Below are 24569 nucleotides of genomic sequence, written 5' to 3'. Positions count from 1 at the left end.
TTGGGAAGAATGAGTCATTCAATCAGTGTTCCTATAAAGAAAGAAATCGTGTTCCTATAAAGAAAGCTTCCAGACAATTAAGGCTTTTACTCTTTTACCCTTTAAAAATATTTAAATATATTTCAGAATAATCATTCTCCAAATCAACTGTAAATTTTCTAGACATTTTAATAATGTTTGTCACCTTTAGAAAGGCGTCTTTCATTGTTTTTGGTTTTTGGTTTTTGTTTTCTGTTTTTAGAATTTCTGTTTTTTTTTTGTTTTTTTTGTTTGTTTGTTTTGGCCATGCCTGTGGCATGTGAAAGTTCCCAGGCCAGGGTCTGATCTCATGCCACAGTAGTGACCTAAACCACAGCAGAGATAATGCTAGATCCTTAACCTCCTAAGCTACCAGGGCACTCCTGTTTTTAAGAACTAAACATTTGGGTTGAAAATCCGGAGAAATTAAATGGCAGATGCAATTAAAAATAAAAAGTAAAATTGGGTAAACTGGAAAACAAAATCCCACAATTATCATCTTCGACTTGTGCCCCCTATGGCTGTCTGAGAACGTTCACTGCTACGGGGGAAGCATGAACTTGCATTATTATCGGGGAACCCCCACTGTGTGATTTGGAACTCCTCATCTCTAACAGCCCCTGTGAGTCCAAATTCTCATGTCTGTAGGACCAGCTGAGCTTAGCAACCTGCCTGCCAGGTACCAGCAAAACAGAAGGAACTCTCTTTGTAATACAAACAAAGTTTATAAACTGATCAAAATTTGGTGGAGCAGGATATGAGCCCTCCAACCAAAGCCCGATCTAAACCAGTTGAAAATTACCCATGCAGACAGACGAGGTGTGGTCCTACACTGCACTGTGCCACAGGGCTTGCTTCCTAGCTGCCAAATGTTGTTTTTATCATTTTCATGTTCCTGCTCTTGCTTATAAATTGATTTTTCCTGTTTCTCTCCATACACCTACCTTTAGCAGCTCTGCCTCTATTTCTAAAATGTTGCTTTTCCATTAAATTCAGGCATGGAGTTTAATTCTGGAAGTCGTGATTACTAGCAATTTGAACTCTAATTAAGTGAGATATTTCTGCTAATAACTACAGAATAATTTGGTGGTCTAGTGATCAGCACACTATTAGGAAATGAAAGAATAAATCATAACATTAAGATGAAATTCAGTATTTTGTGTTCTCATTGGGGAAAAAACTGAAATTATCTACTTTCATCATTTAATAGACATCTTAGATCTTCTCTGTCACTTAATAAAATTACAATGCTAAAACTGAAGATCATTTTTCATTAAAAATGCTAATGCTGGGTATTTCAAAAGTAGATTTCCCCCAATTGCTTAAATAACTTTCAAATTTTTAGTTCATTAATTTTAATAAAAACTTGGTGAAGTGGAAGGACAGAAAGAAATCTTTTAAAATGGATATACTATTCTAAGATAATTTCACTTGGCACAGCTTAAGCAGTGGATGTGGAATGTAATCATCTAGCTTATATTATATCTAAATTATCTTATCACCTGATAATGGTCATTATCCTTACCATGATATATTCAGTTGAAAAGATATACTCCAAGTAAAATATTGTTTTTGTATTTTTTTATTGTTAATAATGACATATTGATAATAATAAATATAATGTATTGTGTTACTGTTAAATATTATATTAAGTAAAATAAGATATATTTTAAGTAAAATATTGGTATAGTAAAATAAGAAAGTTGAAAATATTTTGCATCAAAGTAGTTTATACTTGCTTCATTTGCATACCAAAAGTTCTAAATTTGCATTTCAAGTTCAGACTATCAAAATACTCATTTCAAAATTCTTGAGTTCTTATTTCATTTCATACAATCTTCAGAAAAAAAAATTCTGACTTCAGATAGTGAATAGTGAATGTTATTTATGACACATCTGGTGTAATTTTGTTTTATATAAATTGCTTTTCATTGAAAATGACGGAAAAATGCATGTGAGTGATTCAATATGAATGATCAGATCACAACTGAAAAGCAAGGAGAAATAAAAATTATTTGTACCCAAGTTTTTAATATAATAGCTTTTTAACAGTAATACTTTTATTAATAAAGAATATACCCTTCACTTATATTTTAATGATAATTTATTATCCCTGGTAGATAAGACACAGTGCATAAAAGCATTTTAGATAATGAATTCCAAGTTTATAACATATGGCTTAATGGAAGATAAGAGTTCTTCCCTCTGCTTTATTCTTCCATTATCTCTTGTTCCTTGTATCTTCTCATTCTCTATCTTCTTATAGAGTCAGATATATTTAAAAATCTCAATGGCTACCCATTACCTACCAAACCTACACAAATGGCCTCAGGCCTTTGTTGTTTTTCAAACAATCCATGACTCACCCAAAGTGTATGCTTCCTAGAAAATCACAGGCATTTTCCTTATTTTTGCTCTAGCATCTGTGGCAGAGGTCACCAGTTTCTCCCCTAAATATGTTATCTGCCTCTTCCATATTATACAGAGTTGCTACCTGGTCACGAAGTTGTCCACTAGACTAAATTTCTCAGCTTCCTTGAGTACCAACATTGTAAGTTCTCATAAATGGAATGTGAGTAGAAGTGATGTGTCTCTCCTTCCTCTTGTCATGAGCTAGAAGACAGACATGTCCAAACCACAACTTCAAACATGCAGACAAGAACAATACCCCAGGGAAGTGGTTCTTGAAGAGGAGTGCAGGGCGGGAGGGTGGTCTCTGGACCAGTAGTAGAGCTGAGATATTGTTGGAAATAAAAATTCTAAAGACCCACCTTAGGCCTAATGAATCAGAAACTCTGGAAGTGTTTCAACAAGCTCTCCAGATAATTATGATACATATTAAAAATTGTTGCAGGTAATAGTGGAGGAACAACTTGGTAGAATCTGTTCCAAAAATGACCCTCTGGCGCACAATTACCCCCTGGACCTGGGCTCTCCTCTCACAGAGTATCTTTGCAAAATTATATAGTTCTTTAGATCACTGAATTATTGGCTCTTCTTTTTCTTTTTTTTTTTTGTCTTTTTGTCCTTTCTAGGGCCACACCCGCAGCATATGGAGGTTCCCAGGCTAGGGATCCAATTGGAGCTGTTGCCGCTGGCCTATTCCACAGTCACAGCAATGCAGGATCCGAGCTGTATCTGTGACCTACACCACAGCTCACAGCAATGCCAGATTCCAAACCCACTGAGCAAGGCCAGGGATTTAACCCACAACCTCATGGTTCCTAGTCAGATTCGTTAACCGCTGAGCCACAACAGGAACTCCCAGCTCTCTTTCTTAAATAGCAGCTCAGTATAGTACTGAGTAGTATGTATCCAATCTGGAATGGCCACTTTAATATGTCTACCCCGTTTAATATTTCCACCTGCTAAAACTGAAATCCTACCTAGATCTTTTCAAGTTAGCACTGGCCCATTTACCTAATACCAAAAAATGTTAGGCCATTTTTGCTAACCTTTAATCTATTATACTCATTGTTGACTGAATACTCTTTTAAAAAAATACAAATCTACTGTACTACTCTTTTGTTTCAAACTCTTAGGCTGAAATATGGCATGGTTCAGTTGGCCTATGAGGTGCCATCTGCTCTGACTCATGACAATCTCTTGCCTCATCCAGCAGCATCTCACTTCTCTCTCTGCCATGGTCACAATTTCCTTCTGTCCATTGCTGAATGATGGCAAGCTTTTTCACACTTAGTGTTTTTTCCCATGTGTTCACTTCACTATCTTACATCTGCTCATTCTTCAGGTCTCTTCACAAATATTATTTTTTTTTTCTCCCCCCACCCCCACTTCATCCCATATGACCAAGTTAAAGTCTTAAAATCTCTTAGCATGAATTTTAAATTTCCTTTCCTAGCACTTTAAAATTTTTATAATGATTGCTTTTTATGTATCTTATTACTGAGTGTCACACCCCTCCCCTGCCCCAATGTACTACAAGAAGCTTGATGAGGGAAGGTATCATATCTATTTGCTCACTTAGTATACTCAGTGTCTAGTACCAGGCCTGACACATTGTAAGCATTCAAAGCATATGCATCAAGTGGATAAAAAATGGATCATCTGAGACTCAATTTACACAACATCTTAACTCTGAAGTCTATATGGATTCAACTGCTTCATAAAAGACTGTTGTTTCCAACAGTTTTATTGATCAAAGTGTCCCTATCTACTTAAAAGGCTAGTGTTTGTACTAATGGTTCTCTAAGAAAGCATTTATGATGTGATCTTTTGTCCTTGGACCCTTCCAATCTAGATTAGGAGTACACTGTACTTCATGCACTGCTGTGATTTATTTTCCTAAAAGCATCAATGACTGCCTCCCATTGCTAGAATTTTGCTAGGGATATCCTTTTCCCAATTCAGTCTTATCACTCCAGTATTGAACACTATTCTTAAGTGGACCATAACCCAATCTTATTTCATACTTTGCCCAGCAGGGTAGCTTTTGCGTCATTCAAACTAGACAATTTAATAGTCCCCACAAATAGCCACCTCTGGGCCTTTGTACATTTTGCTCCTGTCTGCCAGGAATCTTCTCACAATTAGGGCTTTTTTTCTGGACTGGTGACGGATCTCTGCTTGCTCATTTTCTCTGCATTCTTCAAGGCTTCTCCACTTCCAATGGATCCCAGTGATCCGACCAAACAAATGCAAGGACATGTAGTGGGAAGTCTTCTCCAGGGTGGGTTCTTGTCAGGTAAGAGGATCCCTGGAGACAAGCTTTTGCCCTGGGAAAGTGCTTAGTAGTGTATTTGTGTCTTATGACATATGAGGGACACTAGCACAATATAGCAAAGCATTTGAAAGAGAATTTCAGGGAGAACATTCAAATGAAAATTCAAACATTTCTAAAAAATTAAATCCATACATCAATCAATAAAAGAAAATAGTAGAAAATGAAGCTCTGTTTTAGAGCCATTATAAGAAGCTGTCAGATGCACTGTCAATGATAAATGTAAACTGCAAAGAACTAGATGAAAGACTGGTGAGAACAAATCTTTAGTAATTTGTACAAGCCTAAAAACATGAATACCCACAACAAAGATGCAGGAAATTTCAGCATATAATGTCAGGGTTGGACACAGAAAGTATCAGTGAGTGAAAAAAATACAAGTGGGACATATTAAAATACAAAGATTGAAAATCAGTAGTATAAGAGATTTACAGTTGTCAACACTGTATTTTTCTCCTTGAAATTAACAGCCTCAAACTCCTTCCTTTTACTTATCTTTATAACAGTCCTTTAGTTTGAAAAATATTTTTCCCAGGTGAGCAGGTAAAGAATTATTTTGCCAGAAGCCTGATTTTTTTAGCATCTCAAGTGGCCACATGAAGCTAACCCAAAGGCTATGGCACTGCTGTTCTAAGAGAAACTCCCATAGATATTCCTAGTCCAAGGATTGCCCTGGCCTGAGAGCACTTGGCAGCATTACCACTTTAGCATACCAGAGTACATTTAATTCAGATCCTGGGAAGCAAAAGTATACAGTATAGTCGAATTGGAAATCTTTCCGACTAATTAAGGAACACATGGGAGTTGTGCTCATGGCATTCTTATTTATAAAGAAAGGAAGATGGCATTTACAAATAATGAAGAAAAACAAATGAAATGTTTTGCTGAAAGCACATGGATGTTAGAGCTACCTCTCCCTCCTAAGAATGCTCCCAATGAAAATGAGGTTATCAAGTCATTTTTCATTTAAGAACTAGGTGGATATGATTTTCCAAGTTCAAGATCATTATAACCACAAAGCTCCTTTGTTCTTCTAAGACAAATACTATTATAGCCTACAAAACTAGTAAACCAAATTTGCAGCTCAACTGACTAATTTCTTGATATAATGAAGATGAGTTGCAAAAGAGGATGTAACTTTCTTTTCTTTTTAACTGCATAATAGGATTATTTATAAACCATCATGGCCATTAGTCCAAATTTTTCCCTTTTGATCTACCATTACTCTGGTCAGAGAATCATTTTTTCTTTTTTTAAATTTCAGATTCAGAATTACATAACATCAGTGACTAACTCTTTCATCCTTCTTTCTCAAACAAAGAGTTCCATCATGTCCTAAATCAGAACACACTCCTGACCAACCCAGCAACTAAGAAATGGCTTCAACCTTGATGTAAGACATTTTGATAGTATACTTTTTACTTACAGGAAATTGACCTCGGAATTCCAGAAGAGAAAGTATATTAAAATTTAGTTTCTAAAAAATGACCTGTGTTTAAGCTCAATGCATACATTACATACACACACACATAATGCAGGATTACATAAAACTCACTTATATGGTGAATGACTACTTACATTAAACTTCACCTTCTTACTCGAAAGGGCTTTTAATGGGCATCAAGCAAACTCTTACTGAAGCGGACATAATTTTATCATCTGGTCCATTTGGATAAATTTAGAATTTTAATTTATTTTCATTATTAAGCTGATTATCAGTCATTTTTACAATTTTATACAACATAATCAATATGTGAAGCCCAGGGCAACAGTGGCTCATTGTCCTTTGCTCTACCATTTAGAAAGCACAGTTTATTTAAACAAGTCACCCTGTACCTGCCTAGGATTTATATGCACTCTGCTTTCTAGATTCAGAAGCTATTCAGTGTATGAGGTTATTTCAATTTGATTATTTTCCCATATAATTAAATATTTGTCATCTTCAAATTTTACAATAGAAGTCATTTGTGTACATCAGGTACACCAAGGTGAGTTAAAAGTTTCTAACTCTAAATTCATAGTGTATATTGTGTTATAATTCCTTCTTACTACAGAGGGAAAAAGTGCACATCCAAAATCTGCTATGACTATAATTATTTGAGAGGAAAGAGAGCGACAAGTCTAGAAATAATGGTAGGCTTTCCCAGGGATACCCAAGGATATCAACCAAGACACAATGTAGTATAAAGGACACATAGTGATCCAAAGCAGTTTCATTTCAAAAGACAAAATGAGCTGCAAATATACAGTGAGAAGATAGTAACTACCCAAGGTCAGTTTTTAAAAAAAGGGATAGTCACTGGGGAGTTCACCTAGATAGGTATTTCCTAAAGTGTGTGTTAATCACTTATAATAATATAGGGCTCTGGCATGGAGGGCAGAGACAAAATGTTAAATGTTTAGGGCACACAGATTTATATCAAAAAATCACTTCAATTTGTTGTTTCAGTCAATATTTCCAAACTTATTTGACCAGGGAACAATTATATATGTAATTCAACATTAAACCATATACATACATATATATGTATGTATGTTTACACACATGCATGTGTATGTACACATACATGTATATTTATTATTTATTTACATTGTTCTGTAGGGGAGGCTTTGAGAAGAGCTTAAAATAAAATTAAAAAAAAAGGTTGAAAAAGCTGCTAGATTGTGACTTACTCTTCCTTCCTCACGTTCACTGAGCTGCTAATCTGAGCAATCAGAATACTGGTTGTATAGGAGACTCTCTCCTAAATGGGTTTACAATTGTAAATGGTGATCCAAAGATCAGGACTCCTGGAGGTCTCAACTCACTGAAGCTCTACAGAGGTCAGAGTAGAGTGAGAATTTTCCTGATGACAACAGTGGACAGATTTTCCTGAGAAGAACAATTACTCTTCTCTGAGTTTCTTTCCTAAACCGCTTTGGGATAGGGTTATTGGAGGGTTACCGTCTAACATTTGACCTGTGTGAGAAGTTTTAAGAAAACCACTTGGGGAATCTTTGAAATGAGTTCACAGAGTTTGGAGATTCACATCTGAAAGCATGCAAGAAGCCTGTGGACACTGGGTCTGACTCCTGCTGAGGTTATCAAAGAAGGCTAGACACAGCCTCCTCATTGCTCTGATGGAAGAGGCAGCAGACTGCTGAGATGCTGACAGATGGGCTAAGAGAGGCAGGCAAGTATTCTTTGTGGACCAGATCCGAGCTACACAGGAGAGCCAGCATTACATCTTGGGTCCCATCCAAGTGTGCCCCCTGGCAGAGCAGGGAACCCTCAACAGAAAGAGGCTGGGAATGTCTGTTGTATGGTCAGGGCCTCAGCTAGGGACATGCAGGAAAGGGACTCAATGGGGTTTACCTAAAATGCCCAAAGAATCTCTCAAAGTGCCAGCTTTAATCATCCACTGGACCCACCCAGAGACACTAGTTTAACAGCTCTAGCAGGCATAATCAAACTGCCTCTTCCCTTCCCTCCCCACTGCTATCTTCTACCTTGATAAGAAGACAAACAGCAGCTCCTCATAGGCTTACAATAGAAGAGAGAAGTGAGCCTACAGAGCAAGGCTATCTTTCTTACTCCTGGCTCCTCCAGTCCCCAAAAGTTCTATGTACAGGCAGGGAAACTTTAATTGCTCAGAAAAGATGAACCTCACTAAATAAAGTTGAAACAGCAATTGGAGTCAAAAAACCAAAACCAAAACCAAAACTGAACAACTGTGTTTGAGCATTTCTGAAGTTGAGCTTACTCGATGACCAGTAACAGAAACCATGCAGCTTGTTGGTAATGCAGAGAAGAGCTGTGTAGAGGAACATTTTAAACATCACCTATTTTACATCATAAAGTCCATATCAAAGAGAAGGGGAAAATGTAGCTGTATGAAATAGAATAGAATACAAAATATGATAGCTCATGAAATTAGCAGCATACACTGTGCTTCAAGTCAAAGTTTTATCTGTAATAAAGTTTTAATCTGTGGCAATATAAAGATTATTATGCAGTTTTCTGGGGGGGATCAAGAGAGAAAATAATACTAATGACAATGAGGATGGTCAACACTATAACACTGTCAGATTATAATCATTGGCATACTGTGTAAATTAGGGTCTCACCATCAGTAGACCTTATTCTACTGTGTGGGATTATAGAACTCTTAAATTTGAGGGATCTAGGTTGAAGAACTGGTCCCTGGGAAGGAAGAATGAAGTGACTCTGAGATTCCAAACTAAACCAGTAGGCTAGGTGATCTGCAGCAGACCAGACTTGATCAATATATTCACCTGAGCAAGGGTATGGTAGTCATGGAGAGACAGTAGTTTTATGTTTAGGACTGAATTCCGGAGCCAGATTAGGTGTTTGAATGCCAGCACATTCTGAATTGCTACTATAAAAACTATTGGGTAAAACTTGCTTCTTTTATATCACTAATATGTTATTGCTGGGTACATGACAATGAAAATAGTATCAATATTAATCTTGTAGACATCCATGGCAGATGGTTCCAAAATACCTAAAGACAAATATTAAATACAAAAGTAATTAATCAGTTCCCACAAAAGTTAAACCTAGAATTATTCTGTGACCCAGCAATCCCACTCATAGGTATATACCTAAAAGAAATGAAAGCTAATATTCAAAGAAATGCCTGTCCACAAATGTTAATAGCAGCACAATTCACATGAGCCAAAAATGGAAACAACTGAAAGTCCATCAACTGATAAATGGATAAAGAAAATGTGTTACATCCTTATGATGGAATATTAACCAGCCACGAAAAAGAATAAAGCACTGATCCATGATAAAAATTTGATGAGCCTCAAGGATATTTTAAAAGGTCACATATTACATGATTGCATTTACATGACATACACAGAATAGGGAAATCAAGAGAAAGAAAGCAGACTAATAGTTGCCTTGTGGGGAGGGAAAATTGGGGAGTAACTTATTTTTTACCTTTTTTTTTTTAGGGCTGCACCCATGGCATATGGAGGTTCCCAGGCTAGGGGTCGAATAGGAGCTACAGCTGCTGGCCTACACCACAGCCACAGAAATGCCAGATCCGAGCCCTGTCTGAGACCTACACCACAGCTCAGAGCAATGCTGGATCCTTAACCAACTGAGCGAGGCCAGAGATAGAACCTGCAACCTCATGGTTCCCAGTCAGATTCATTTCTGCTGAGTCATGACGGGAACTCCGGGAGTGACTTCTTAATGCTTAAAGGTTGAAACTGTCTTAGAACTAGGCAGTAGTGCTGATTGCACAACACTGTGAAAGTACTAAACACCACTGAACATATGCTTTAGAACAGTTAATGAGTATATTATGAGTACTTTATCTAAAAATAAATAACCCAAATGGCCAAATCACAAAATAAGCTATAAATCAATCTTACACTATTCAGAATCATTCTCTAGTATTGAACTGAAAATAAGATACACATTATTTGTAAAAGTAACACAATGACTTTAAGACCTGAATTATGCTGACTAGAAAATGAGAACAGTATTCTAGAACCAAACTAATTGACAAATCTCGTTCAGAGACAAAATATATATATGTATGTGTGTGTGTGTGTATATATATATATATATATATATATACACACACACATACTTTTAATCAGCTGGTTCTGAATAAATAGCTCCAAATGTCAGAAAGTAACAAAAAGTTACCCCAGTATCCTTGCTCTCTATTAAGCACTTGTAAGACCGAGTACTTGAAATTATGGCTAATATTTTAACATTTTTGCATGTAAATATTTATGACTATATACTGGAATAAATTGGGTTTCCAAGTTAAATGAGCAAGTCTAAAAACATAAAAATGGTGACTTGACTTAGCATACAATACAATACTAATCAATGCAATCCTAGAAATTAAAGACATGTTTGTGTTTAAGAAAATATGTAGCAATGATGCAGGCCAAAAGGAAGTGGGAAAAGAGCATTTGTATGAAAAGCAATATTCATTGAAAGGGAAAAAGAAATAGTGTAATAGAAAAATATACCACGTTGCAATCTTCTCTTAAATCTCCGTAAATTTAGCCCAAATTCTATAGAGCATATAACTTCTAGTCAAAATCACTACTGTGTGAAGTTTCTTCTGCCTTACCATATGCTTTGTTGTTTCCAGTATAATTGGAGGCTTTATTTTAAGGTGAACTTCAAGGCAATTTTGGCAGTTCATCTTTTCATTATTTCAGTAATAAAATACTTGCTCTCTGTAATAGTTGGTGTCAGTACAATTACATTCAAGGGGAATAAACTACCAAGGTCCCCCTTTTCCTACTGTGTGATTCAAGTGTTGAAAACTTCTGTAAATAGAACCACAAACGAAATGATCTTTGGCTGCTTTGTAAGTAATTATGAGTATAAGTTGTTATCACTCACCAAGAGAAGTATTCTAGAACTATTTTAACCATTTCTTTCAGATAAGTTCTTTGGCAAAGTGCATATTATATATATTGTCACGTTCAATAGAGCTTCTGCATTATAAAGTCTTCCTTCAGTTATAAAATATTCTTATTTATCTGTTAGAAAGTTACTGATGCTTGGTCAAGAGTATAAGTACTGTCCAATTATCCGAAGTCTAGTCCCAAACACATTAATTCAGCATATGAAAAAAATCCAATGAGTAAATTATTACACAAATTTACTTTTTGTCTCCCTTTTGAGAAAAGTTTAGAGCAGCAATCATTTTAATTAGCACATTGTGCATAAGAATGCATCGTAGCAGCTGGTAATATGCATTTTAAAGACTGGAGGATGTGATGACTTATCCAGATATAAGGGCAGCATATGCTCAGCTAAGCATATGGACTGTAATATAAACTATGATTGTACCATGCATGCAGAGAGGCACAGAGAGACATGTGCAGTGGCTGTCTGCATTTAATCAGCTAACATTTTCCTAACATGTACTACAGAAGGCTTTATATTATCTTAACTGCTGAAAAATGATAAAACATGAACCATGATAATTCCTTAAATCAGCTTCATACATTTTGAAACGTGTAACTATTTTTCTGTGAATGTACATTCAGATTTTTGAAAAATATGTGTTATTTAAGAGAGAAACTGGAAACAAAAGCTACAAGGACCATCTTGAAGAAACTTCAAAATGTGGAAGATTGTGTTTTCCTCCTTTAAACGTTTTATCTCATTCTAATTTTGATATAGGGCATAGTTTAGTTATCTGAACACCATTAATTAAATTTACAAACTAGCTGGTCAAACATATTAGAAATAAAAAAATCACCTTCTCTTGATATTGCCTCCTTGAGGAATCCAAAGACTGGATGAGAGCCGTGGCATGGCCGACGAACATGGCATAGCAGGTGGCCCCCACAATCATGCTCAGCATGGTGATCCAGAGGTCAGACATGCTCACGGGGGCCTGGGCACCATAACCGATGCACAGCATGTGACTCATCGCTTTGAAGAGGGCATAGGAATACTGTTTTCCCCAAGAATCATTCTGCAACAGAAGAGAAAAAGGAAATAGACTGAACCATTAGGATAGCAGAAGAAGTGGGAATGACCTGTACACAGAAGGATTATAACAATATTCTTGCAATGGAGTATTTTTTTTAATGATGTTTTATTTTTTCCATTATAGTTGGTTTACAGTCTTCTGACAATTTCTACTGTGCAGCAAAGCGACCCAGTCACACATATATACATACAGTCTTTTTCTCATGTTATCCTCCATCATGTTCCATCACAAGTGACTAGATATAGTTGTAATGGAGTGTTTACATAGGTATTTCTCCCCAATAACTAATTAAATGACCTGATTTTTGTCCAGCATGATGAAATCTATCATTAATATATAAAATCCTAGTCACTTTTGGTTTTTTTGTTTTCAAAACTAAAAATTCCTTTTGAGATAATAGTGTGAGTATTAAATAAAAATGCCAAGAATGAAGGGTGATGGGTTCATTTTAAAGTTTCCAGGAAATCTGGTCATTCATATTATAAGCTGAGAAATGCTGCAGATGTGTGTGAAGAAGATTGGCCCAAGTATAGGAATTTTTATCAAAACTGTAATGTTTAGATTTTAAAAATCCAAATGGTTTATTTGTGTAATCCTTAATCCTATGTGTCATAAATGAAAAATAAACATAATTTGGAAAGGCCTAGTAAATAAAAAGACTTCATTGAAGCCTTCTTTGAGTAAAGCCTTCTTTGGAATTCAAATGTCAGGGGTGATGATGGATGAATTTTGTTGACTTTTTGCAAAATAATAAAATGAAATAAGCAAGTAATATTTTGGCAGACATTGAAAAAAGAATCTGACTTCTGAGATTGGTAATTAGATACAATTTCTGGTATCATTTCAAAACTTTAAGCTCAATTCTATAAAAATAAGCTTTCAATATATTTTATATACCATCTGCTAAAATTTAAAGAAAATTTTGATCAATTTGTATCAAATACCCTCATCTGGGATTTATATACTTTATGTGGCTCAGCACAAAGATGAAAACTTGAGGCCCTTTAGTTCAAACTGTAGGGAAAAAGTTACAGTTAAAGGTAATAATATATAAAGAATTTTCCTTAAAAACATCTTATAGCTTATAAACCTTGGGATAATAGTGATAGTTGTATAACAAAATAAGTTTACAATTTTCAAAAAATACTCTGGTTTCATAATTATATATAATACAACAATGCAATACTACTGTACTATTGTGATATCTTGATTGATCATGCAAATTTCCTGGCTTAATTTTCTGCAAACTCATTCCTTAGGTCATTAAATTTTATACAATTATCAATTTCATTTTCAATGATATAATGGAAAATGACATCAGTTAATTTTGACTAATGCAAGATCACAAATAATTTCTGATACTCTTTAGTGTTGAGGAAGTCTTTCTGTTGATGTAACTGTTACTGGAACCATTATGAATATTTTATAAGCTGTGATAATATTAGGGTAAATTTCTGATAAATTATTTTAATGTATAAATTTATAAATTATTTTAATGTATAAATTTAGTACCTCTGGAGCTGATGATTCTCATGGGATAATTTTTCTCTAAAGATTTAACTGTTCATATAAGTTAGTTTCATGTGTGCTTGAATGCAATTTTTTTAATTACAGTTTTTATTTTGAGATAATTATAGATTAACATGGAAATTATAAGAAATAATAGAGAGATATCTCATGTATCTTTCATCAGTTTTCCCCAAAGATAACATCTTGCAAACTACAGTACAATGTTACAATGGGAAATTGACATGGATACAAGCCACTGGTCTCATTCATATTTCAGTAGTTTATGTGAACTCATTTGCGTGTGTACTTAGTTTTAAGCAATTTTATACCATGTGTATCTTCCTGTATTCATCACCACCAGTAGGATACAGAACAATTTCATCACAACAAAGAACCTTCATACCACTTTTATATTGAATTTTATATTGACTTTAATGTTAAATGGAAATGTATGCAATGATATTTTAATATTTCCTCTGAGATTTCCTGTAACTTGCTGAGGTCATGGAAGAAATCAAAAGTTGTTTCATGATTTGTATATAATCCATAATGTCTGCTTATGTATTCTATTCCTGTATTTTTAATTACAGGGAAAATTTAATTTAAAAATCGTCTCTCTTGTTAATAACTGGCTCATTTAAAACTTCATATGAAAATAGTGTTATTTTCCATCATATGTGATGATCTTTAAATGCAATCTGTATTTCTAGGCTGGTGGTTATTTGCTTTGCAATGCTGAAGAAGTCTTCAAATACAGACATTTTAAATGCAAGAATTCCAATAACTCCTGGATAAGCTTTATTGCAATGGGCATCTGAACTCCTTTATTTTGTAATAATTCATTGATAAAGTTTACTGCCTGAGCCCCACAGGTTCAGTCCTAGAACTCAGGCAGGAGATTTAATATTTGCCTAGATACTGCAGTGGTGGGGTCCTAGGACTCACAGGCAGGTGGCACACCTTCCCTATAGGTCCTATCCTTGCTGGCATGGAGAGCCACTCCTCTATCCCACTGTCGCCCTTGTTGCTAGTTGCTACTTCTCCTGATGTTTTTGTCATTGCTAATCGGGCCCAGTTCTGGCTTTGCTACATTGGGGACACACAGCATCCCAGACTCCTGAGGCATGTATTGTGTGCCTTGCTGCCAGGCCAATGGCTTGGCTTCTGTACCACCTGCTGTGCCTGCAGGCCTGAACCTGTGTATGCACAGCTGCCATCTTGCAGCTCCGATGCTCATGTTCATGCTTCATTGTCCCAGTGGACTCCACTTAGAAAACATAAATTCAAACATAATATCATTGTGAATTTGAAGATGCCTGAAGCAGAGCATTAATCCAGGCACAGGTTCTTCCCAAAGTAGGTCCCTTTGCAAATGCCAGGCCATATACCACATTCCCAAGAAGCCATTCCTGCCTGTCAAATTAACTCCTCAATTATCATAAGTGTAAAAAAAATATTACATATATATGGATATTTTTATTCATTGTTTTAATAGGGTTTTCCAAAATCAAACTTATAGGTTAAAAGAGAACATGATAAGGTTTAAAAGTCCAAACTTATTGACTGTGGAACTGCATGTAGCTGCTGACAAAAAATAACTGGTCCCATTTAATTGAAAGAGTTAAGATTTCTAAAGTGAAAATCATTTTATTTTATTTTTTTTTATAAAATAAGGTCTCTGTATACATACTTATACAAATACATACACAGATATACATATAAATACAGAGAGAGATTGAATGGTGGATAATTTAATATGACAGCATGACCACACACGCGCACGCACACACACACACACACACAGAAACATAAAATGAAATTTAATTTTAAAGAAAGAAAATTATTTGTATATTATACAGTGTAAATGGTATAATGAACTCATGCATAAGTTTTCATTTTGGAGAACAAGAGAGGTCACATGTGAGAATATAATTAGTCTCAAGAATACAACTAAGGTCCCCAAAATCTAGATGTTCCTTAGCAAGAAATGGAGTATTCAAAATTAATAAAGCAATGTTTCTATAAAATCTTGAATGCACATGTTATTTTAAATGATATTTAAATTCTTGAAATTCAAGTCAGTTACATACTAATATACTAAAATTAGATTCACTATAAACCATACTACAAAATAACTGAAGGCCAGAGTTCCCATTGTGGCACAGTGGAAACAAATCCCGCTAGGAACCATGAGGTTGCCGGTTCGATCCCTGGCCTTGCTTAGTGGGTTAAGGATCCGGCATTGCTGTGAGCTGTGGTGTAGGCCGGTGGCAACAGCTCCAATTGGACCCCTAGCCTGGGAACCTCCAAATGCCGTGGGTGCAGCCCTAAAAGGACAAAAGACAAAAACAAACAAACAAAACAAAACCCAAAACACCCCAAAATAAACGAAGGCCTTTTCCCTCTATGATCCATTCAAGAGATGGATAGAAAGAAAACAAGCTTGACTAGTTTCTTGTTGGCTGCTGGCTTTCAATCTCTTTGGGGTTTCTACAGAGCTTCTAGTATTCACCTGTCATGGCAATATCTATCCTGTATATGATAATCTTCTCATATGCCTGCCTCTTCTCATAGATTAGGGCCCAGCCATATCTCACTGATCATGTTCTAGACTCTAAATTGCATGATTCAGTGGAAACATTCGGCATTTTTATTATAGTTGAAAGAAAGAAAAAGAATAAATGAACTTTGACTATATGTTAAATCTAGTGCAAGATTTCCTTCCTTTACACAGGGCTATAGAAAACGCATGTTGTTCAGGCAGATGATGTAACTAGACATACGGGAAATAATTCAAAAGTCCAATGGAGTGTTCAGTGGAGATGGCACTTTAAATCTGTTTATGTTGTTTATTTGTTTTTAAGGGGAAGAAGCATGTGGAGCTGGAGAAGAGAGGTTAAATCAATTTCCCAAAATAATGCAGTTATAGAGTAGCCAGACTATTTTGTTAAAAGAATGTGTGTTTATGTTCATTTTCATTTATCTCCCTAGGCACACACATTCTCTCTCTCTCTTAAATGAATTCAAATAAATGTATATTGTACATGCTTTATGATTCTTTCACATCATGGAAAACTTTCCTATTCTTTTTTTATCCATATCTCCCTCCCTTTTGCTCCACCTACACTTCCTAAAAACCAGGTATGGACTTCTCTATTCCTTTTCCCATGTTGATATAATCTCACACACACACATACACACACAGCAAGAGAGAGTAAGGGAGAGCAAGAGAGAGGGAGAGGGTGAGATTCTGGCTTTTTCCTTACAAAAGTGAATTATATCATATATATATATATATATATATGCTTTTTCTACATGTTGCTTTTATCACAGAAATATTCCTTCAAGACTCTAGTCTTCATATAACTATGCAATAACTCATGTTATTGCCATAATTAATTTACCAATAAACTTTTCTACTGTTTTCTAGTTTGTGCCACTATAAACTATTTTGTAATAGACAATCTTTTACATATAACCTTTATTTCTATCAAACAAATTCCCAAGAAAGTGTTTGTTGGGTCAAAAGGGAAAATTTTCAATTTGATTTTAAAATATATTACCACGAGTTCCCTTCGTGGCACAGCGGAAATAAATCCAACTAGGAACCATGAGGTTGTGGGTTCGATCCTTGGCCTTGCTCAGTGGGTTAGGATCCGGCATTGCCGTGAGCTGTGGTGTAGGTCGCAGACATAGCTCAGATCCCGCGTTGCTGTAGCTCTGGCATTGGCTGGCAGCTGTAGCTCTGATTAGACCCTTAGCCTGGGAACCTCCATATGCCTTTGGCCCTAAAAGGACAAAACACAATAAAAATAAAATAAATAAAATAAAATAAAAACATATTACCAGACTTTTTCAAAAGGCTATAATGTTTCCAAAAACAAGTAAAAATACACAGTATCATTTTCGTTAGTGAGAAATAGTAACCCATTGTTACTCGTATTTGCATTTCCTTGACTAGGCAATTGGAGAAGGTATTCACTACCTCATTAATCAACTATACTTCATTTCTGATGACATTCTTATTTTTTCTAATTATCTTGTAATACTATAATACTTTGAAGACTAGATATCAATTATTTATGTGATTTAAAATCCCTATTTACTTTTTGTCTATTGACCTTTTAATGATATAATTTGCCATAAAAACATGCTATCTTATGTAGAAAAATAAATTGTAATATCCTTGACAGCTACTGGATTTCCTATATTGGTTAAAACAAAACAAAACAAAACAGAAAACCTTCCTAGATATGAAATTATTCATATGTTCTAAATATTTTTGAGATGATGTTATTTTTATATTTACTTATATTTGTATCTTTTACCTAAGCAATTTTTCTCTTTGGTATATGGAAAGAATTTTCTTTCATTCTAAAAGGATTCTCTCTTGAGACAGCATATGACTTCTAATGAAATACCTGATCCCCACACTGACATAAAAATATCTCCTTTTTTAAGATATAGTCTTCATATACACTGGTACTTGTTTCCGAGCTCAATATTTTGCTTTATTGACCTACTTGACTATTTCTATGCTGATGTCATAAGGTTTTAAATTACAGTGACTTTATGTAGATATTATATATATATAACATATACCATATATACATATACACATACACACACACACACACACACACACACACACACTCATATACAGGTAAAGAACCTTCTCAATTCCAAAAGGGGTTAAACTGAGTTACTATGTGAAGGAATTTGAGCAAGACCATGTTTTAAGCAGGAAAAAATATGGATAAATGATGTTGGATGTGGGACAGGTACCTGGGATAAAACTCTAGTCGAGAACAATTATCAACAATCATCAAACTCAGAAAATTCACCATCTATCTACTATCTGTCTATCTATCTATCTACCTACCTACCTGTCTGTTTATCAGAAGAGTTTCTTATGGATCAGCCAGTCTAAACTGCAGGGAAGATATCTAAGACAATAAGGAATACTCTAGGAAACATAGTGATGGCTAAAGCTGAAGGGGTCAGAATATTTTTTCCGTATAATATGAGTAGCCACTGCAGTTTTTCAACGGGGAATAACAATCTGAACTCTACTGTAAGAAGATTACCCGGAAGCTTTGCTAAGCAGTAGTTCTCAACTGAGGATGATTTTGCTGCTGAAAGGACAGGTGGCAACATAGAAACCTTTTTGGTTGTTACAACTCGGGAAGTAGTTATTAACCTCTAGTGGGCAGAGGCCAATGAAGTTACTAAATGTCCCACAATTCACAGGAATTCATGACAAAGGATTATCTGATCCCAAATGCCAACAGTGGTGAGGTTGAGAAATCCTGGAGTGCAGGATGGAATTAACAATAGATACTGAAGTCAGTTTAAAAGCTGTTATACGTATAAGGGAGGCAAAATGAGAGGGAAATTGTATATAAATATAAAGTATGACACAACAACAACAATGGGAGATAATTTAGAATAGATAGGATCTATAGAATTTAGCAATCAAGTTTTTATGAAATGGCAAAAGAAAGAGAATGGTAGAATACCTCAAACGGTATATGAAAAATTTAGATTCATTCAATATAGGCTTTTCTTTTTGGAGGAGAGTGATTAAGTAGAGATTTCTTTTCTATTTTTCCATGAGACCAGTATCGTTGTCTTTAGACACTGAATTTCCTCCATGCCCATTATATATACAAGAGCCAACCTAGTCTTCAGAGTGGTACGTAAGTATTTGTGTGGTAACTGTGTGATTTTGAAGCTGCTGTTGAAAGAGTGCCAGGTAAAGGAATGATATTTTATACCATCATGTCCATCGACTTTTACCTCCTCCTACCCTCCCCACCGTCCCTACCCATCATTACAATCCTAGCAACAAAAGATGTGAGCATGAAAATTAGAGGGACTGTGATAAAATACATACACTTACAGTATTATACTTGAAAAACAGTATGGTAAAGACCACATGCATGACCCTAAATTGTTCAAAGCACCAAATATTATAGTAAGTGAGATTAGTCTCATTATCATACAATTCTTATCATCACTTGACAAATAATGATGATGAGAAAAAGAACATGGTGACCTGCCCAAGGTTACAAGTTTGCAAGTGAAAAACTCAGCTTTTTGAACCCAGGTAGTCAGGCTCTGGAGATATTATTAACCACTACATGATGCTGGCCTTCACTTTATAAGCCTACCATAGTTATAATTTCAGACAAAATATTGAGGGCAAAAGACTAACTCACCAGCCCAAGTTTTACATCTCAACCCTTATTTAATGTAGTAATTAAAATAAGGCAAAGATCAGACATGAAGAAAGAAGAGCTAGGGTCCTAAAGTGTTTCGTGGAAAATCCAGGAATGTTTCTATTCTCAATATGCCCTATTTCTTCCATTATGTGGCTGTTTTCTTTTCATCTTTTAACATGATTCTATTATATTTTAGTCTACATCAACAATAACATGAATAGGAAACTATATACTCAAACTGCTTGATCACACAATCCAAATATTACCAACTTACATATAATTTGAATCCTATTGAAAGTAAACAAACAAATTATGTGGGAGCTCTGATTTAATAAGGGTTTATCTTATTTTCATCTTAGGTAATATTTTACCAACAAATTGCTCCTTATAGATACATTTTTTATTATTCAAACTGTTCGCTCATTTAATCGAACACTTCATTGAGGCATCATTGAAACTGATTATTCTTTTGAGTAAAATATATACAGCCAAATTAAAAGAAAAAGTATGTAGATAACTTGATTATTCCACTGGGCAACTTTCATATAAAACTTATATTTTGAGCTTTCCCTAGGTTTAGCTTAAAATCCTTTCTAGGCATTTGTTTTGACACCCTGTTGTACTGCTACTGAATTTGGGGCAGGGTGAGGGCCTATGGCAAAAAACAAAACAAAACAAAAACAAAAAACAAAAAAAAGAGAGAGAGAGAGAGGGAAAAGAAATGTTTATCCTAGAGTGTCCTAGATCTCCTGACATAGGGCATTCAGATTCAAACTAAGCCAGTTAGAAAGCCACCATGGCAACAAAAGTTGTCCAGTTCATCATCTTTCACATGAACTGAAACATTGTTAAATTAGGAGGCTGAAATATTCTATTACTGAATACCTGAAATAATTCTTCGTCTCTTGAAGGCAAATTCAAATGAATATGTTAAGTAGGTGAAATCTTAGCAAAGTCTGAAAATAGAATTTACAGACTCTAAAATTTACACATCAATTGCTAAATTATGAAAGAATTGGAATGATAACAAAATAGTGGAACTGGAATCCAGGTAGAAAATGAGCTCTGTTAAGCTATGTTACCAAAGATCTATCAGTGTGTTCAATTTATTTTAATCATTGAATAAATTTATTACTTATATCAATGACAGCAATGCCAGACTGAAGGCTGCACTAAGGAGTCCTCAAGACAAGGACACAAGAAGTGTCAGTAAAACAGACTGGTCACCAGTTCCAAAGATACTGTGTTCTCTTGAACATGCCATGATTTTACTTGTATGTAAGAGAAGAGAAGCAGCAGGAGGCCTACACCACAGTCACAGCAATGCAGGATCCAAGCCATATCTGTGACCTATGCTGCAGCTTGCAGCAATGCTGGATCTTTAACCCCCTGAGCAAGGCCACAAATCGAACCTGTGTCCTCACAGAGACAGTGTCAGGTTCTGAATCTGCTGAGCCACAACGGGAACTCCTATATTTGTATTCTTGATAGAATAGCTTAAATAATTTAAAAGCCATGATTTCTAACAATGACACTTTTAAAAATTCAGATAAAAGTTACATTTTTTTTTTAGTTGGAAAAATGTATTTTTATTATCTGTAGTGTCATGACCCACCTACAAACATTTGCACCTCTGACATCAACCCTTTTGCTTTACAAGAAGGTTCAAACAGTTTTCAGCAATAAAACATAAAGTTACTGCATAACTAAATCCCTTTTGCCATAAAAAGAATGATGTCTGGTCATTATAAGAGCTTGTTCTAGATTTGTTCCACGGTCAAATAATGCTTTCAGTTCTAAATGTACTCCTTGTTGTTTCAATAATGATGATAAAATACAAAATTTACATTTATTAGATTTATAAATTAAAATTTAATGATGCTTGAGATCATGAATTTTTTCTCACATTTCTTTTAATGTTGGTGTATTGTTTTAAAGTAAAAGTTAAACAAATCAATAAATTATTTTTAAATTTGGAGTTTCTATTAATCCAAATTTTTATACTGAGAATTCATTAATACTTATAGATAGGTCTGATAGCAGACATTATTTCAATATATTAATTATAATTTAATTTGCATCATGGCTCAGTGGTAACGAATTTGACTAGTATCTATGAGGACACGTGTTCAATCCCTGGCCTCACTCAGGGGGTTAAGGAGCCGTGTTGCCGTGAGCTGTGGCATAGGTTGAAGATGCGGCTTGTATTCCACGTTGCTGTGGCTGTGGCATAGGCTGGTAGCTCCAATTCAACCCCTCGCCTGGGTACTTCCATATGCTGCGGGGGCAGCCCTAAAGGAAAAAAAGACAAAAATAATAAAATAAAATAAAATAAAATAATAAAATAAAATAATTTCAATTATAATGAGCATTTCAAAAAATATTTTCATTCAGTACCTCTTTGTACAAGTAAAATAAGCAATTATATTTTATATAATTTCCATATATAAATATTAGTGAATATATTTTCACATATGCGTAAATATAAAGAAACAATGGAAGATATTAGTATATAATGAGCACTTAACTCTTTGCAAGGTCCTATTACATCATCTCATTGCTCCTTACACATTCCTGAAGCCTGATGTTGTTATTACAGGTAGAGAATGTAAATCTTGGAAAAATTTAGAAACTTGCTCAAAGTCACACATCTGTAGGCGGCAAAGCTGGACTGCAATCACAGATCTGTCTGAACCATAGTAGAATCCTCTCCATTCCAAAGATCATAGCCATATATTTCGTAACCACTTATAAGAGAAAATTCATGATAATTATAATCAGGATTTTCAAGCATTTTAAGAACATAACCATAGCACAGAAATTCTTTAAAGTATATATATATTTTCATTGCAACCAGTGAAAGAAAACCTCTACTACACCTTAAGGGAATTCAGGGAAAAAAAATTATCTCAGGTTCTCAAAACAGAAAACCCCTGAGTGAAAATTCCCTGGAGTGTCTGAGGTCAATAAAGATGGCTTGGTCCTCTGCTTACATTTCACTTTTTTATTTTCCTATTGGTCAAGAACTCCCAAAGAGCTCTCCTCTGATACTCTTATCCCCAAAGCCTGGGATGGAGCAAACTATCCCGATATCTAATAAAAACCTGGAAGGAAATCCTTGCCTGATTGTCCAGAGACCTGGAAGGTGCAGGTGACAGAGGGAAGAAAGATCAGTGTGGAACACTAACTGACGCTATGTGCTGTCATTCAACACAGCTGAAGTAAAATAAGCAACGATGCCATATTTTCTAAGTTATTATTTAATATGCACTTTAAATTAATTGTATAGGTTCAAGCAAAGCAGCTCTGCACTGATTATCTTCAAATTAGTAGGTCATCTCTTTTGATGGCATTCTCAAGTTGTTTAACTCTACTAATTAGAAGTTTCAGCATATTACTAGTGCTAAAAACTACTAATACTAAAGTAAAATTAAAGTGAAAATAAGAGTCATAATTTTTTTGTTAGACTCAATTTTCTGCTCTTAATAAGCAAAGTAGCCACCTGAGACATAAATGAAGCAGAGAATTGAGAACATGTTATCACCCAGAGTGTAGCTCTTTGATGATTATTGTTAATTATTAGATCATAAAATTAATTAAATATGCAATTTTTATTTATGTAAATGTTTATGTTACCATATAAAAACAAGGAATTAGAATTTCTTCCTGGATGATCTGCACATATGTCAATTTGTATGACAGATGGTGGAATGTAAAAAGAATCTGTACTTTTTATGCAGATTAAATGAGAGGCTTTATATAAAAGGGTGACACATAAAGTGGCTATATTTAAAAGGGTTGATACATAATAAGATGCTTAAGTGTTTTCCATGTAACACAGTCCTGTAAATGAGGGTTTAAAATGTATTAATAGTGTGTACAAGTGTGTGTTTTATTTTAACAAACACGTTTATAGATCTTCATACTGTTAGGTACAATTCTGACCTCTTCACAAACATGCGAGTCATGAAGAATTTTATTAAAATTTAGTGTTCAGAGATAAGCATATCTAAGATATAGAAAATTTTAGACCATGGAGAAAAGAAATGTGTAAGCTGACAAAAAGCTTACTTAGTAATTGATTATTTATGTTGATGTTAAAAAGAACTCTTCCATTATTCCAAAAGTCACCTATTGCAGATTCTGAAATCCTAACTTAGGGATGGTAGATTTGCTCTTAACATTTAACACATCCATGTAATTTTGATGGTATGGTAAATAAATTTCTCTGCTTTTTCTTTTTCATATCTAGATTTGCTACTGGGCCAGGGATCCCACTAATATTGGTAAGAGGTGACAGTGAAATAAAGCTTGAATCCATTAATATTTTTTTCTTATGGCAGACTGACTTTTATCCATAGAGTCACAGAAAGTTATAATTATATGAGATCTGGGAAAGCATGTAGTCTATCCCTGTCTGAGCAAATTTGAGTATCTGAATCTCCATGATGAAAAGATGAAAATATATAAATATATGAGTAAATAAACACTTAACTGAAAATATTCAGCCTACTCTTTTTTTTTGGCAGGGGGTGGGCAATACTTGCAGCATATGGAGGTTCCCAGGCTAGGGGTTGAATTGGAGCT

General features: G+C 34.9%; 1 protein-coding gene across 1 annotated transcript in view; it reads right to left on the bottom strand.

Annotated features, from left to right (window-relative positions):
* The window catches only part of HCN1 (hyperpolarization activated cyclic nucleotide gated potassium channel 1), a 175842-nt gene that overhangs the window by 106309 nt on the left and 44964 nt on the right, over positions 1–24569 (bottom strand). The window contains exon 3 of the mRNA XM_047799355.1: positions 12013–12231. Coding sequence (XP_047655311.1) covers positions 12013–12231 — 219 coding nt within the window. The remainder of the gene's footprint in view (positions 1–12012; positions 12232–24569) is intronic.

Source organism: Phacochoerus africanus, chromosome 1, assembly GCF_016906955.1.
Source record: "Phacochoerus africanus isolate WHEZ1 chromosome 1, ROS_Pafr_v1, whole genome shotgun sequence".
Taxonomy (NCBI): Eukaryota; Metazoa; Chordata; class Mammalia; order Artiodactyla; family Suidae; genus Phacochoerus; species Phacochoerus africanus.
Note: the sequence above shows the minus strand (reverse complement) of the source record. Positions and strands in the feature narration are given on the sequence as shown.